We start from the raw sequence: 17,770 nt of genomic DNA on the forward strand, positions 1-17,770 counted from the left end.
CTGTGTCTCTCTGCACCTCCCCCACTTGTGCGCTTGCTCTCTCTCTCTCTCTCTCAAAAATAATAATAAACATTAAAAAAAAAACACCTTCTATTCATCCTTCAAAATCCTACTCAGAGGCCAGCATCTCTATGAAGCTTTGTCTGACCTGCCTCAAATTAATCATTCCCTCTGTAATATTTCTGTACGTTTATATTTACTTTGTTGAATGGATCCCATTAAAATTATGTTAACCCTTGTGCCTAGCCACCTACAATCATGATGTCAACATTCTGAAAGTCAATCCCTAACAAAACCACAGGACTGGACACACAAAAGATAATTTCACTGAATTTAAAAAAAATATTTATATTCCCCAAGTACACAGCTCTCTATGCAATGAAATATGTGTCTTCAAGAAGAATGCACAGCAAAAGAAAGTGCAAAGTGCACTATAGATAACTCCCCATTCCCATAATGCAAATGTGAACGAACAATGATTATTAGCAGTTCAAATTTGTTTCATTAGAAATGCCATTCTAGTAAGTGATCATCACAACCGATTTTGTTCAGGAAACATATTTAAGAAACATACTGGTTAAAGTGTTGATTAAAAAGAATTAGGATATACCAGGTACTTAATTAAATAAACTCTTTCTAAAAATGAATAACCTAAACTGTAAACAGCAGGATTAATGGTTAGTACTCTCAGGCTCTTCCACCAAAGTTCTGAGGACTACTGCCACTATGACCTCATTCCTCCAGACTGTGAGCTCTGTAGGGTCAAGAAAAATGGTAGCAGTAGCCCTATCTCAGTCCTGGGAACCACAATTAGGGCAATTCAGAATTGACACCTGTATAAAATCCTCAATCAACAACCAAATATATTTCTTTAATAAAATGATAATCATCTTCCATTAACACTATCAACCAGTTTGGCCTAATCAAAAAAAGAAATTAATACGAGGTAGTGGCCTCCTTGAAATATAACTTAGATTTAGGAAAACAGATTGAGAGGCGCCTGGGCGGTTCAGCCGGCTGAGCTACCGCCTCTTAATTTTGGCTCAGGTCATGATTTGAACCCCTTCATGGGTTCGTGGGATCGAATCCTTTGTTGGGCTCCCCACTCACAGCACGGAGCTTGCTTGGGATTCTCTCTCCCTCTCCCTCTCTCTCTCTCTCTCTCTCTCTCTCTCTCTCTGCCCCTCCCTCACTTGTGCTCTTGCTCTCAAAATAAATAAACTTAAAAAAAATAAAAAATAAAAAATAAAATAAAAAAACAGATTGAGCATAAAATGAAATGGCACTGAGTATCAGTGATTCAGTACCTGGTGAAAAAAATGTTAACGTATTATTTCATGTTCTGTTCCTCAAGGCAACACAACTAAGCAATCTTTCACTTTGGCTTCTTATAAAGTTCACAACCAACACTTGCCAAGTACATACCAAAACCTTGCTCCCAACACACTTACTACAAACAAGCCACATAAATTTAATGGGTATGTCCTAAATTCCACTTTTTCTTCATAGTTAAGTACTGCTTCCCTAATCCAATCTGCGCCTAATTTTAGCAAAAAGTACAAGCAAGTACTAAGTGTATTTTCATTTGCTCCAATATGCTTTTGGTCAACTTCCAGTTTCTTGCTCTTAGTCCACAGAGTGAAGCCACTAAATTGGTACCTTATAGATAAGTCTGTTATAACCACTTATAACAATTAAGAATACCTCCCATTAATTAGGGGCGCCTGGCTGGCTCAGTCGTAGAGCACACAACTCTTGATCTCAGAGTTACGAGTTTGAGCCACCCGTTGGGTGTAGAGATTACTTAAAAAGTAAAGTAAACTTAAAAAAAAAAAAGAATATCTCCCATTAATTAGGATATATGATTAATATCAACGACAGTTACAAACCTGTTGAGAAATAAAATCTGTATTTCCACAGATTAAGTATTTTTTAATATTTCAACTTCCCATAAAGTTTCTCCAACACTCCTATTGCTGCAAGTCAAATATGTTAAACTGATGATTCAGGTTACAATCACAAGCACCGTTACTACATAAAGAAATAGACAACAATGAATGATGTAGAAAAAATGTCACTGGCTTTTGAGTAAAAGAAAGATGATCTTTAATTAGTGCTTCTAATGAAAGCCGTAGCACCCACTCAATCGTAAAATCTGACTAAGGTAAGAGTGAAAAATCAAAGAAGCTGAGAGAAAAGACAATCGAACAAGCCATTTTTGTCATTACTGTTCAACATCTACGAAGCCCCCCGAAGGCTAGAGATCTGACAAAAATTCTTTGACGGCTGTTCCAAAGAAAAACGGCAAGAAACAAAATTCAAAACCCTTCTCACTTACTTTTCAACAGCTAGCGGGGAGGAGGAGAAGGAGCACTTTATTCAAAAAGTAATACACTATACCTCATTCATGAACGACAGCCAAATTTCACCCAGAGGCTGTCAACCGAGGCTCCAAAACTTATTCGCACAAAGTACACGGAGAAAGAAACAGGGCTGGGCGAGACCTAACTCGGGCAGAGATGCGGCTTCCAAACCTGAAAGGAAGAAAACAGCGAGTCCGGTCGTGGCTCCAGAAATTTCCGAGCGCCCGGCTCGACGAGGCAGCGCGATGCCCGCGGCGGGGAGGGGGCGACGGCACCTGTCACCCGGCGGCCCCGCCACCACGGTAGCCCCCGGGCCCGGGCCCCGCGGAGTCTGGGGAGGCGCAGCCACGGCCCGGGCGCCGGGGCCTGAGGAGGCGCGGGTCCCTCTCCGCCCCGAGCCCTGCGCCGAGCGGCGGGGCCGCGGCCCTTCCCGAGGAGCGGCCCTCCCCGCGCCCTCTGCCCAGCGGGGCCCGTCGCCTCAGGCCGAGTCCCCAAGCGCCGAGCCCCAGGCGCACGGAGCGGCGCGGCCGAGGCGCCACCACCGCCTCAGGGGCGCCGGAGCCGTCCCCCGCGAGGCGGGCCCGCCCTCCGCGTACTCACCGGGCCTCCCCGGCCGCCGGCTCGGCCCTCCTCTCCCTCCTCCCCCCCCCCCGCCGCCGCTCCCGCGGCTCCTGGGGCGGCCGCACTGGGCGTTGGGACTAGGCTGGGTCAAGGGGCAGGGGCGGGGGCGAACTCGCGCCGGGCGGGAGTCGCGCGGCGGCCCCGCGAGCGGGCGCCGGGCACTAACGGGCCCCGCGAGCGGGCGCCGGGCTAGGCGGGCTGGGCGGCCCGCGGAGAGGAGCGCGGCTGCAGGCTGCGGTGAGGGGCGGGGAGAGCGCGGTTGCGAGCCGAGGGCGGGAGGGAAGTCCCGGCGGAGGGGGCGGCGTGAGAGCCGCGGGGCGGAGCGGGGGCGGGGCCAGGCGCGCCCGCCGCCGCGCGCGGGGGTTTGTTTATTTTCTCGGTTGGTTGCGGCGCTGGCGCGTGGGTAGAGGTTCGCCGGTGACGTGAGCGCCCAGAGTTGGGGGAGAGAACCAGAACCACCTGCTGGAGAAGGGGAGCTACGGGGGCCGGGCAGGGTCCAAACGGCTCGCGTAGGCGGCGGCGCCGCGGTCCTCGGGGTTACCGGGAAGAGAAGGGCTTTCCCTGGGCGTTTGGAAGGAGGGAGGCCTCCCGAGGGAATAGGGCTCCGGGCCACTCCCCGCAGTTGGGCCGTTTCACCTGCGTCGCGGAGAGCAATCTGGGGGCCTTGGAGTAGAAGAAGGTCGTGGGACCTGGTGGACCGGGTTTCACGTCCCGTTAGTGAAGTGGGGATGGTTCTGCAAATCAAGATTTCAGTAACAAGACTGCATCTGCTCTCCCGTGAGGAAAATAACCAACGTTGCTCAGTTTTCTGTAGAGTTACACAGCACTTTAGCGTTCTCTGTCTCTTGGTGCTCCATCAGGTAGTAGGATTCTCATTTTACAAGCCAAGTAACTCACCCAAAATCTCACAGTTAATAAAAGTCAGAGCCGGAACCCTGCTGTACTGACTTCAAATTCTGTACTGCTTGCCATCGATCACAAAATCTCCCTAAATCACTTTGATTTAACTAACAGTAGACACATACACTCCCATAGGTAACATCTGCAGAGTTAGGGAGGTTAAAGATGTTATTCTTGCCTTCAGAGACTAAGAAATAAAAGTTACAATAAAAGACAAACCGTGATAAGTGCCTTATGAAAAACACAAAGAGTCTGAAGATTAAAAAAAAAAAAACTAATTGTGTGGGATATCAGGAAAGAAAAGGCAGCATGGAGGAGGAGGCATTTGGGATTGACCTTGGAGGAGATGGGAATGGTTTCACAGCAAGAAGGATAGCATGAGAACATATATGAAGACTGATAATGAAAGTCATGGTCAGGAAAAAGCAAATGGTTAAACTCCAGGACATGTTGAGAAGTGGCACAGACAAACAGGAATGGGGCCCTATGCCAAGTGGGAGAATTTTGTATGTAATACAGTACTTTGAGTTTTCGTGGTTTAAAAGCCTTCCTTTTCTTTGACATCTCTGTGAATGGATACAGAAATCAGAGGTGGGAAAACTGCCAAATAGACCTGCAATAGGCCAGGTGAAAGGTAATGATGAGTCTGAACTAAAGGTAAGGCAGGAAGGATTTAAAAGAGCTTGGTTAGAAGATGATGTGGAAGCAGCATCCACAGAATTTGGCGATTGATTAATTGGTTTTACAGCAAGAGGGGATAACATGAGAACATATATGAAGGTGGAAGAGAAAAATCGAAGATAGTGGAGGCTTTGAGTTTAGGTAATTGTAGAAGAAATAGAGATAGAAGTAGGAACTGCTTTTTGAAAGATCAGTTGAGATTTGGACACTTTAAGAGTTTGAAAGATTGTTGAGACAGCCAGATAGAGGTGGATAGTAAGAAGTTAGAAATAAAAGCTTTGAAATATAGGAAAGAGGGTTGAACTAGAAAACAGGTTGGTAAGTTAGCAGCCTATCAATGATATCACTGTGAGAGAAAAGAAGAAAACAAAGGGTAGAATCTTGGAGAACATCTTCACTAGAACTTTGCTACTTGAAGTGTGGTCAGTGGCCTAGCAGTACTGGCATGACCAGGGGGTTTGTTGGAAAGGTACAATCTCAGTCCCCCTCATCCCCAACTCGTGCTAAATCAGCATCCTTAACAAGAACCCCAAGTGATCTGTATCACATTACAGTTTGAAAAACTGTGACCTAGGTAAGAGAAGCCAACAAATAAAGAAGGGATCTAATCTAGATGAGGAAAACCAGCAAAGAGAGAGGGAGGAGGAAGCAGGAGGGGAATCAGGATAATGCAGAATCACCAAAGCAAGGTAAATTGGAGTTCCATAAAGGCAGGGGCAGGAAGAAGTGTTTATTGACAATATCTAATACCACAGAGGTTAAAGTGCACGAGGAAAGAAGGTATACTTGAATTTTGTAACTGGGTGGTATGATCCTCTGACCGACCATGTTCCCACTAAAAGCTTGGAAATTGCTCCTTTGTGATAGGGGACGACAGCCTAGAAATATAATCCCACCTCCCATCCCCCAGTCCCCACATACATGGGGCATATGGAAGTAGGTAGGCTTATGGATTTGATAGAAATTCTTTTCTAACTGCTTCTATTTTCTCTGTGAACTAAGAAGCAAGATCATTCTGGCAGACTGCTAATTGTCCGTCACAGGCTCTTCTCCCCTTGTTCCTGGGCACACAGACTATATTTTTCTCAGCTTTTCTTCCAGTTAGTATGGTCAAGTATTAAGTTATTGCTAATGGAATGTGAGCAGAAATGATGTCTGCCACTACCAGGCCAGCGTGTCTCCATACATTTTTCCTTTCCACCAGCTGGATTATGCAGATGACTACCAGCCCCTGGGGGTGACAGAGCCACAAGAAAGAAGGTGCCTGGAAGAAGGAGAGCTGCCCACTGTCCAGGAACACCCACTGCCAATTATCATGTGAGCAAGATATACATTTCTCTATTAAGTTGGAGCTGTAACATTTTGGGGTCTACTTAGCCTCCTCTAGCTAATGTAGTCAATAACTGAAGTGGGGGGGTTGGGAGAGGGAGGAAATGTGAAATAGTCTGACTGTGGGAGAGACAATTGACTAGGGAAGGATAGTAGGGTTTTCAGGCACTATTAAGGGTCTGCCTGTGTGAGTGGTCGTGAACTTACAGTCAGACCAGTCAATATGGTTGTGCATTTTCCTCCAGCCATATTCTGTTGCTTATGTGCAAACACTGAGTAGGTGGTTTGGGATTAACCAGGACAGAGATTCAGCCAGGTAAGTATAAATGGGGAGTGATAGACAAAAAGGCTAAGGGTAGAAGGAAAGGAGGCATCATAATTTCAGGCCAGATAAGAGGTAAGACTATGAGAGGGGTAGGGAAAAGTGCAAAGATGGTAGGGTGTATAGACTGGTGTTTCTGATCAGGTTGAAGAATGGAGTTTTGGTACTCTAGAGAGTGACCTTAAAAGATAAGAGATGGATTGGAGAGGAGGAGCCTTGAAATTAAAATTAGACGAAAATTAGACGTGGGGCTGTAGTTGTCAGCAATGTCAAGGTGTAGGGAATGATCATGAGAGTGGGTTGCTGAGATAGCAGATGGCATAAGATCATTTGAAGGGAGCTGGTCAAGGAATTGAAAGACAGGAAGGGTTTGAATGTATTTATCTCACAAAGTATTATCAAAGGACTGTTAGTCATGTTGGAGTAGTGAATAGCCTTGGAGAGAGTGGTAATGAGCCTGGTACCAAAATCTTCAAAGAACGAGGGGTTGAGTTCTCGGAATTAGGGTGTTCAAGGCCATCAGTGCTTTAGTGTGTTAAACTCTTGCAGAGGTCATGTTTCATTTAAACAGGCGCTTTTAAGTTTTGTGTTACTAATGTGGGATTTGTGATTGCTTCTCTTTGACCTCTCAGATTACAGATGGTAACTGCTTTCTTTAAGAGGAAATGCCCATCTGTCTGTATTATAAAACAAACACATGCCAGGCTTCCCAGTTTAAATGAATGCTTTAAAATTTGTCATAAACTACTCTGTTCTACCTCCAACATATATCCTCAAATAGATACATCAAATGTGATACTAGCTAACTATGCAGCATCAAATAATGGGCTGTAAATGTTCAAAATCTGCATGAAAAACCTTAGGTATAACTTAAGAATAAATAGCAATTCACTAGAAACCTGACCAATTGAAAATAATAAGATTACCTCTAGTTTAGAAAATGATGCACCACATTATCTACCTACGGGCTCTGGAGTCAGACTGATGGGGGTTGAATCACAACACCCATCTCATGGGTTATTGTGAGGATAAGATATATAATATATAATATATAATATACAGTACATAGAGGCATTTAGAAGACTGCTTAGCACATAAAAGCTCTCAGTAAAAGTTATAGTTATTGTATCTAATTCTTATGGAATTGCCTATAACTATACTTTGACTTTTCCAACTTAGAAAATATGTGCATTACATCTATACATGTTAAGACCTAACAGTAAGGAGACTTCCAGTTAAACATGGTACATTGAACACAATTTTTTCTCCACTTACTCCAGACACCTCATTAAAATGACAGTGAAGCAGGGGCTCCTGGCTGGCTCAGTTGGTAGAACCTGCAACTCTTGATCTCAGGGTTGTAAGTTTAAGCTCCATGTTGAACGTAGAGATTACTTAAAATAAAATCTTAAAAAAACAGTTAGGCAATAAAAGTATAAACCCGTAACATGAACCAAAGAGGAAAAGATCCCTGCTGAAAAAGGATGTCAACAAACCTTAGGAACATGGAAAGCAGATGGATGAATAATAACTTACCGAAACTGAGAAAATTAATACCTAAGCTTTTGGGAGGGGGGGTAGAGCCAGCCAGGGTGGACCCATTCACATCATAGACTCTGATGAGGAAAGGCTCTGAAACTAGAGCTGCCATAACTCTGAAAGCAGAGGTGAAATGGGGCTGAAAACCGAAATTTATTGTGAAAGTTGTATAAAGAACAGTCAGATCCTTCCTTCCCCCGAATCCCTTCTCCCATTCCACACTGCCTTAACTCAGTAGAAGATAGGATGTTTACTTTCTGAAGAGGTTGACTCAGAGCTCCTCTGGATACCAGGCAGAGCTGAGGACAGGGGTGACTCACTCCACAGAAAAGCAGAATTAAATGAAGTCATACATATTAAATCATGAGACATATTTCCCCTGTGTTATTCCCAAATTCAGGTTCTAGGTATTTGAAGAAACCTTCTCACATGAAAGGTCCTAAAATGAACTAACAGAAGAGAGAGAAGTAGAGAGAGTAAGGGGGAAGGAAGAAGAAAGGAAGGGAGGGAGGGAGGGAGGAAGGAAGGAAGGAAAAAAGAAGAAATAGAGCAAATAGAGCTAATGCAGGGAACAGAAAAAGATGTCAAAATGAAACAAAAATCTCAAAAATTTTAACTCACATATGCTCAGGTAGCTACTGGAGGGAGATACCCCACCAAGATCAGGGTGTAAAATAAGACACGGAAACACATAGGACCTGATAAACAGGAGCTACAACAAAATGAGAAAACAGAATTCCCGAGATGAAGGTGAAGAGAGAGATTCCAGGATAACACCCATGTAGCAGCCTGGAGAGTAGCCAGTCCATTCCAACACAGGACAATGGAAGACTCCAGAAGGGATGTCACCAAGAAAAAACAAAAACACAGAACTGATCGATTACCTAACATGTCTGAACCTTAGGAACAAAACTTCAAAGCTCTGATAGAACATATAGAGATGAAATGGTGACAAGTATAGAGGAAAGTAAGCAACCCCAGAAAGAGGGGATTATAAACTCCAGGGGAAACAAAAGATTGGTGGTGGGCCGTATGACAGAATATTTGATGTTACCTCCCTGGAGGAGAATTGTACTTCCCTGCTCCATTGTGAATTGCAGTGGCCAGTGACATAGGGGCACAGTGAATATGTCACTCCAGCCAGAAGTTTCAGGAGCCTTGTCTCTGTCCTTGAACAGATGGGCATTGTTCAGATAGAGGCTGCCTCTGGCCATGTAAGTCCTGAGTAAAGACACCATGGAACAGAACTGCAGCTGACCTGCCATCAGATAGGCAGTAGAAATAAGAAGTCAACCTTTATTGTCTTAGGCCACTGAGGTTTTGGTGGTAGTTTGTTAAAGCGGCATAATTAAAAAAAAAAAAAATCTTTTTTAATGTTTATTTATTTTGGAAGGAAAGAGAGACAGAGTGAGCAGGGGAGGAGCAGAGAGAGAGGGAGACACAGAATCCGAAGCAGGCCCCAGGCTCTGAGCTGTCAGCACACAGCCTGATGCAGGACTCGAACCCATGAACTGTGAGATCATGACCTGAGCCAAAGTCGTACGTGTAATTGACTCAGCCACCCAGGTGCCCCTAAAGCAGCATAATTAATCTCTCCTGACTGACACAACATGGGGCACTGTGTACAACATATAATAGACATTAAAATATATATGATAAATACTGAACAGTGTGATGGAAACATACTGGGCAATTAATAAATGGCACAAAGTGACTAAAACTGAAAACCTAAGATGTGGCAATAGAAATATGATCTTTCGAAATGTGGAATTACGTAGCAGAACAACTTTTCTTTGGAAACAGCCATGAGAGTAATGATAGATGGGGCAGGGACTTCTGTTTATTGTCATAAGCCTAGTAATTATTTGACTCTTAAACCATATACATTGTCACTTTGAAAAAAATAAAAATTACATCTTTTTGAAAAAGTAATGGTAAGTGGAAGGAGGGGAAGTTTGTATTGTTGTTTTTAATTCAACCAGTTTAACAAACTGACCGTTTATCATCCCACAGAAATACTAAGAATGTAAGTAGAACCTAATTTTTGATTAGGACTTTAAAAATACCTTTTTCCCCCCAGAATATTGAATAAATTGAGGCACTGAAAGCTAACCTTTTTCATTCTACCTTCACACTGTCCACTGCAAAATAGAAATGTTAATGCTGTATTTTGACTCAGCTACCTCCTTCCCTTGCCCTTACTGTGGTGTTATTTATAGTGTACTATTTATATGAAGTCAAATGTCACTAACTTGAATTTGAAAAATGACCTACATGTATATGGAATTATGTTGTGAAAGATTATTTTATACTTCCAAAAATAATTATTTTTAAAAATATCCTCTTACACTAGACCAAAAACTCTTTTTTTCCTCAGATGCCTTACAGTGATTAAAATTGATGTTATGTATAGTTACATATATATATATATATATATATATATATATATATATCCTGTATATATATATGGACAATGGGTATATATCTGAACTATAGGTGAACAATGGATATGTATCTGAACTATAGTTAAAAATAATATAAATTACTTGTAAATAAATTATTTGTAAATAATTAGTTCTACTTAATGGGTTTGTAGTTCTCTTCTGGTATTTTGTACATCATTTGTCTATGTCTAAAGGATCTGGAGCAGCAAAAGTAGATCAGTCCAAATTGCTGTATAAATTGGACAGAATAAATGTGGTAGGCTTTCCATACTTTGGATTCTTTGGTGTGGGCCTGTTGTGGTCTGAGCTGTCTTCCTGTCCTCATTCCCAGCCATCCCCCATACCCAGCACTAATTCAGCCATTCAACAGATACTTATTTGGGGTCCCCAATGTACTAGCATGCAGTTCCTTGAGTATGTGATGTTGTCTCCCACTTAGCCTTTGCAAAGTGGTTTCCTGATCTAAAATGATATTCCTCTCCTTCCTATACCTTCTAAAAGCCAACTTTTCCATTAAGATACAAGGAGCACCTTCTTGCAGCCACTCTGGAAAACAGTATGGAGGTTCCTCAAAAAACTAAAAATAGAACTACCCTACGACCCAGCAATTGCACTACGAGGCATTTATCCACGGGATACAGGTGTGCTGTTTCGAAGGGACACAGGCACCCCCTATGTTTATAGCAGCACTATCAACAATAGCCAAGGTATGGAAAGAGCCCAAATGTCCATCGATGGATGAATGGATAAAGATGATGTGGTATATATATACAATGGAGTATTACCCAGCAATCAAAAAGAATGAAATCTTGCCATTTGCAACTATGTGGATGGAACTGGAGGGTAGTATGCTAAGTAAAATTAGTCAGAGAAAGACAAAAATCATATGACTTCACTCATATGAAGACTTTAAGAGACAAAACAGATGAACATAAGGGAAGGGAAACAAAAATAATATAGAAACAGAGAGAAGGACAAAATAAGAGACTCTTAAATATGGAGAACAAACTGAGGGTTACTGGAGGGGTTGCGGGAGGGGGGATGGGCTAAATGGGTAAGGGGCATTAAGGAATCTACTCCTGAAATCATTGTTGCACTATATACTAACTAATTTGGATGTAAATTTTAAAAAATAAAAAATAAAGTTAAAAAAAAAGATACAAGAGTCACCGTCTTGGGGTAGCCTTCCCTTACCCCTAAAAGTTAAAAGCCATTCCTCTATACTCTCATAGTACCCTCTATATTTTTATCAGAGCCATTATATTCTCCTTTATATTGTGAGCCCCATTAAAGCAGGAACTTGGCCTGTTTTACTCACTTGTATGTCACTACAATGCCAGGCTCATTGTGTACATTCAAACGGTCAACATGTTATTGTCTGTCCTTCCTCAATATACCATATGCTCTTTGGTGGATGGGTCTGTGATTTATTCACCTTTTTTTTTTTTTTCCTTTAGCATTTAGCACTTAGCAGAAGACCTAGCCCATAGAAATTTGTTGAATAAATTAGCTTTTTCTGCATTATCATTAATCTTTAAAATATACACACTGAGGACTATATAGAAATATCCTCATGATACAGAGAGATGGGGTGCTGAAGATTATTCCTTTTCTGTTTTACTTAAATAGGAAAAGTACATGTGAAAGACCTAAGACTGGAGATTACATATGCCAAATTACCTAGCTGTGCTCTATGATCTTACCACCCTTAACCCAGATGAACAAAATAGAAATAATTCTTGGAGGAAGAATTTTAAAATAACCAGCTAAAAATTTATCAACAGAAGCAACAACAGGTTGGGATTTCTGCTCATTTAGTCAGTTTGTATGGGTAAACATTACCTAAATCCCTTGATTTGTGGTATGGTGTATTTCTAACAATCAATGGAAACCAAATTATCAATATACAAAAATCAGTCGTATTCCTATACGTTAGCAATGAACAATCTGAAAAGGAAATAAAGAAAATAAGCCCAGGGCGCCTGGGTGGCTCAGTCGGTTGGGCATCCGACTTCAGCTCAGGTCATTATCTCATAGTCCATGAGTTAGAGCCCTGTGTCAGGCTCTGCGTGACAGCTCAGAGCCTGGAGTCTGCTTCTGATTCTGTGTCTCCCTCTTTCTCTGCCCCTCCCTCAGTTGTGCTCTGTTTCTCTCTCTCTGTCTCTGAAAAATCAATACATGTTAAAAAAAATTTTTTTAATTAAAAAAAGGAAAATAAGTCCAGGGGTGCCTGGGTGGATCAGTTGGTTAAGCTCAGGTCATGATCTCATGGTTTGTGGGTTCAAGTCCCACATCAGGCTCTGTGCTGACAGCTCAGAACCTGGAGCCTGCTTCTGATTCTGTGTCTCCCTCTCTCTCTGCCCCTCCCCCCTCCCCCCATCTCTCTCTCAAAAATAAACATTTAAAAATTATTTTAAAAAAAGAAAACAAGTCCATGTATGGTAGCATCAAAAACAATAAAACATTAAGGATCAGATTACCCAAAGAAGCATAAGACTTTACACTAAAAACTACAAAACATAGTTGAAAGAAAACAAGATCTAAATAAATGGAAAGATAGCCCATGTCCATGGATTGGAAGACATAATACTGTTAAGATGATAGTACTCACCAAATGGAGCTAAAGATTCAATGCAATTCCTATCAAAATTCCAACAGGCTTTTTTTTTTTTTTTTTGCAGCAATGCATAAGCTGTTCCAAAATTCATATGGAAACTCAAGGGACCCGCAGATAGCCAAAACAACATTGAAAAATAACAAAGCTGGTGGACTGACACTTCCCAACTTCAGAATTTACTACAAAGCTACAGTAATCAATATAGTGTGGTACTAGCAGAAGGAAAGACATAAGCCAATGGAACAGAACCAAGGGTCCAAAAACAAATCCAAACATCTGTGATCAATTTTCAACAAAAGTGCCAAGATAGTTCAGTAAGGGAGAAACAGTTTTTTTCAACAAATGGTGCTGGGACAACTGTATATCCACATGCAAAAGAATAAAGTTGGATCCCTATCTCACATCATACAACAAAAATTAATTCAAAATGTACCCAAGATATAAATGTAAGAGCTAAAACTATAAAACTCTTAGAAGAAAACAAAATGTAAATCTGTATGATCTTGAAGTAGGCAATGGTTTCTTATCTATGACAACTAAAGCACAAACAACCAAAGGAAAAAATATAAATTGGATTTCATCAAAAGTAAAAACTTTGTAATACAAAGGCAACTATCAAGAAAGTGAAGACAACCCACAGAATGGAAGAAAATATTTGCAAATCATAAATCTGATAAGAGACATATCTAGAATATATAAAAAAACTCTTACAACTCAACATTGAGGAGACAAATAATTTTAAATGGGCAAAGGTTTGAATAGACATTTCTCCAAAGAAGACATGCAAATGGCCAATAAACACTTGAAAAAATACTCAGTGTCATTAGTCATTAGGGAAATGTGACTTAAAGCCACAGTGAGATACTACTTCACATCTGTTATGATGGCCATAATAATAATAATAAAAAGAGACAGACAATAATAAATGTTGATGAGCTGACCCTCATACACTGCTGGTGGGAATGTAAAATGATACAGCTGCTGTCAAAAACTGTTTGACAGTGTCTCCAAAAGTTAAACAGAATTACCACGTGACCTGGCAATTTCACTCTTAGGCATATACCCAAGAGAATTGAAAACATTTTCACACAAAAACTTGTACACAGATGTTCATAGCATGGTTATTCATAATAGCCTCAAAGTGGAAATAACCCAAATGTCCATCAGCTCATGAATGGATAAACAAACTGTGGTATAACCATACAATGGATTGCTATTCAGTTGTAAAAAAGAGTGAAATACTGTTATATGCTGCCTGAGTGAATCTTGAAAACATTATCCTAAGAAGGCAAATGCTAAAGGATACATACTATATGATATTGATATGAAATGTCAAGAATAGGCAATTCCAAAGAGACAGACAGTAGACTGATAGTTGCCAGGGGATGAGGGAAAGGGGAAATTAGGAATGATTGCTAATAGGGAAAGATTTTCTTTTGTGGGGGTGGGGGGGATGAAAATGTTCTGGAATTAGTATGATTGCACAACATACTAGGTATACTAAAAACTACTGAATTGTGCACATCAAGATGATAAATTTTATGTGAATTATATATCAATTTGAATTTTTTTAAGTGAAATGTGATCCTAAACTTGGAAAAAAATGATAAGCAATTGTGATCAAAGCAGTAGATATAGAGCAGTTTTCTATTTATGGAAGGGCAAAATGGCCCTGAAAAATTAGTGCTCTTGCCCTCTCATAAAAACTGGTTAGATGTGGGGGCGCCTGGATGGCTCAGTTGGTTAAGCATCTGGCTCTTCATACCCACCCAGGTCATGATCTCACGGTTGGTAAGATAGAGCCTTTCGTGGGGCTCTGTACTGACAGTGTGGAGCCTGCTTGCGATTCTCTCTCTCCCACTTTCTCTGCCCCTCCCTCATTTGAGCTATCTCAGAACAATAAGTAAACTTAAAAAAAAAAAAAAAACCAGTTGGATATGATTTCTGTGTTCAGATACAGTTTTTGATGCTTGCTGCTTTTGAGCATGTGTACCTTTGGTCAATTGAAAAGCACTTTTTATGTCTGTGAGTTTACAGCTTTATGTGTGTGCCTGGCTCAGAAGCATATTTCCTTCTAAAAAAAACCTCCTTGGAGCACCTGGATGGCTCAGTAAGTTGGGCATCGTTAGCTGGGCGTTCGCTCTTGATTTTGGCTCAGGTCATGATGTCATGGTTCATGTGATCAGACCCCACCATCAGACTCCATGCTGCTGCTTGGGATTCTCCCTCTTCCTCTTTGTCCCTCCCCCATGTTCTCTTTCTCTCAAAATAAATGGACATTTAAAAAAATAAAATTAAAAAATCTCCTTGATTCTCTATTCCTTACACTGCTTTATCTTCTCCATAGTATTTATCATTGGAATGTAAGTTCCCTGACAGGGCTAGAGTTACAGCTCTGTCCTCAACAATAATAGGTTAGTTAGTAGAAAGCACTAAGCAGGAAAAATGCTTTATTTATAAAATAAATACTATGGAAAATTTCAATCTGTAGTACATAGATGCCCTTTTTGTGATGTACAAGTAACTTCCGTTACTGGTTCACCCTTTGGAAGAGGCACAGATCCTTCCCCACATAAGAGCGAAATCCCAGGACGCTGGCCCTGGTTCTAAGGGGTGTTTTGGTTTGCTGTGGCCTGGTCAATTAAACTCACACAATCAATTCCTTATACCTACTTCCCCTTCTCCTGGGAGATAGTAAACTTTGTAATAAACCTTACTGAGAAGACCTCAGTACCATTGAAGGTAACTCTTCCAGGGAAAGTGTACATTAGTATTCTTCCCTTCTGATTTATTTGTTCACAATCCACTAGAATACTTCTGACTGTAAGTTCCATTACTCTTCAAGTCTTGGCCTGTTCTTTGATTACTTGGCTGTGCAGGTCTTGGGTGCTCTGATCTAAAAAGAAACAAAATATTCTGTAACACTGGCAGATACTTGCAAATTGAGGGGAAGGAGCTTCCCTCAAAATGCATATGAAGGAGAGACCACCATGGTAATGTCAGATTTAATTCTAATCTGCTTCTTGTATATAGTAGCCAAGAGCATCAAATGCCAAACAAAGACTAACTTTGCTGTTAATTTGATCACATACATGTACCCAAAATTAACTTACTGTTTTAGTTTCCTTGAGGGGAAAATTTGAGTTTAAAACATCTTTGTGACTACCAAATGGAAAACATTCTTCTCAGTTTTAAGAAGTTACTTTCTGCCAGATTTCATTAATAACTCACAAATGTAATTGTTACTTAATAAATAAGGAACAAATAGGCAAAAAAAAAAAAAAAAACAACTGGTGGTTAAAAACCCAGTAAAAACATACTCTTTCATTCATAACTCAAATTGTCATGAAGCACTTCTTATGCTTATAAAACAGACTCAGCCAAGTCTTTAAAATATTTTCTTGGGAGAATAGATTTCACATGAAACTTTTCCAGAGAACACCATTGTTTCGACTGTTGCTAACAAATGTAACTAAAACTCTGATAATTTGTTTAAAAATATTTTAGAATATATGTATAAGATGAGCAACCATATTTGTGCTAAAATGTCCCACTTTGACAGCCAATTCTATGGAAAACCCACTTATAATTCCATCATAAACATATATGATGCTTTAGTTTTCAAAGTGCTTTCATGTATTTGATAAAGTAACAGACTATGTGCCTTATGGTAAAATTAGCAATTTCCCTCCCAATTAATTTAATTACTTTGAGTTGCATTTGATAAGATTTTGATTTAAAACACAAGGGAGTGATTCATAAATTGCTTTTTTTTTTTTTTTAAGAGAAGGCTGGTGTTTCAGAAAAATATTATTTAATGCACTCCATTCAGATGTTAACCTGAGTCATTCTGGTCATGTTGTGGTTGTATTTTACAATCGGTGACACCTGGTACTAGTTGGGAAAATGTCCAGTGAAACAGATAGGCTTAGCTCCAGGCTTCAGATGGAACAATTCAGACGCTGCCCAACCCCCAGTTTGATGGGGATTTCAAAAGGAGATCAGCCTCTCCGTATATAAATATGTTACACTGTTCGCATTCTTCCCATCTAGAAAAATCATGCTAGAGAGTAAAATAAACAAACAAAAAACTTTGACCATTTTAATACATATCATTTATTACATAAATCAGCCAAATTCATGGTGGACAGTGAAATGCCACTGCAGACCACAAACAAAAATGAATAACATCAATTCAGCCTCTCAGGCAGGCCAATAGCTGCCGGTTTGTAATCATGAATGGAAGTCTTTTATCCAGAGGTTTTTCAGTAGAAATATTCAAGGATATTTTAGCAGAGAGAAAAATTAAGCAAAATGGTTACGTGTTGTATAAAGATAAATCCTGGCAATTTTGCCTACAGTGTTTGTTTTGGCATACTATTCATGGCTCTTCAATGGTAAAATCGCTTAAGTTTTATTTTCTTTGGTTTATGTCTTGGCTGTTGGAATCTATCCAAAACTGTTTTTTGTAATTCTCTATTGAATAGCTCCACAATTTCCATCCTATCAAGGATGGCTTCTTTTCATATAATCCTGAATTTTAGCAATCATAGGAAAAGGAACTGGTATAAAAACTGGGATGTATATTTTCAACAAGCAAATTCAATACTGAGAGTATTCTTCAGGGTTTAGAGATAGCCGAAGATTGAAGTTAAGCTTTAGTGTTGTTGCCAGAGAAATAAAATATATTCTCTCAAAATATTTTTTAAAACTCTTTTCTGGTCTACAGAATGCTTTAAAATAAACCTTTTTACCTAGTGTTCTTATCAGAGCTATTTGAATCCTAGAACATTATGGGAAATGAGGGTTAAGTAAGCCGTAATTGTCCTATAATTTGTTGTTGATAATTGGGAAAGAGGGGGGAGGGTCTAAAAAGTGGTTCTTTTAAAAGACTTTCGGATCAAATAAATTCTAACAATATTTACTACTTTGCATTTAAAAAATGATACCTCCC

At 40.4% G+C, this 17,770-nt stretch overlaps 2 protein-coding genes and 1 long non-coding RNA gene across 13 annotated transcripts in view; 1 reads left to right on the forward strand and 2 right to left on the reverse strand.

Moving 5' to 3' along the window:
• GKAP1 (G kinase anchoring protein 1) overlaps nucleotides 1-3,040 on the reverse strand; it is an 83,507-nt gene extending 80,467 nt beyond the window's left edge. For 2 of the 3 annotated variants that reach the window (XM_042964544.1, XM_042964542.1), the window contains exons 1-2: nucleotides 2,964-3,040; nucleotides 2,401-2,534 (exon numbers count right to left, since the gene is read on the reverse strand). The gene's annotated coding sequence lies outside the window, so the exon portion shown is untranslated. Of the gene's footprint in view, nucleotides 1-1,889; nucleotides 1,977-2,400; nucleotides 2,535-2,963 lie in introns of all 3 variants that reach the window. The other variant, XM_042964543.1, reaches the window with a different exon arrangement.
• Nucleotides 3,041-3,116: 76 nt separating this feature from the next.
• Nucleotides 3,117-17,770, forward strand: part of LOC122233122 — a 48,445-nt gene continuing 33,791 nt past the window's right edge. Inside the window, exons 1-2 of one of the 7 annotated variants that reach the window (XR_006210591.1) lie at nucleotides 3,117-3,221; nucleotides 5,770-5,882. This is a non-coding gene — a long non-coding RNA (uncharacterized LOC122233122). Of the gene's footprint in view, nucleotides 3,222-3,516; nucleotides 3,762-4,765; nucleotides 5,140-5,769; nucleotides 5,883-15,658; nucleotides 15,810-17,770 lie in introns of those variants that run through there. The other 6 variants (XR_006210594.1, XR_006210593.1, XR_006210596.1 and 3 more) reach the window with 6 other exon arrangements.
• The window catches only part of KIF27 (kinesin family member 27), a 98,129-nt gene continuing 95,918 nt past the window's right edge, over nucleotides 15,560-17,770 (reverse strand). For 2 of the 3 annotated variants that reach the window (XR_006210588.1, XM_042964524.1), the window contains exon 20: nucleotides 15,560-15,712. Coding sequence is in view for 1 of the 3 variants with exons in the window: in XM_042964524.1 (XP_042820458.1) it covers nucleotides 15,613-15,712 (100 nt within the window). In the remaining 2 variants the exon portion in view is untranslated. The remainder of the gene's footprint in view (nucleotides 15,713-17,770) is intronic. The other variant, XM_042964526.1, reaches the window with a different exon arrangement.

Source organism: Panthera tigris, chromosome D4 (assembly GCF_018350195.1).
Source record: "Panthera tigris isolate Pti1 chromosome D4, P.tigris_Pti1_mat1.1, whole genome shotgun sequence".
In the NCBI taxonomy this organism is placed as follows: Eukaryota; Metazoa; Chordata; class Mammalia; order Carnivora; family Felidae; genus Panthera; species Panthera tigris.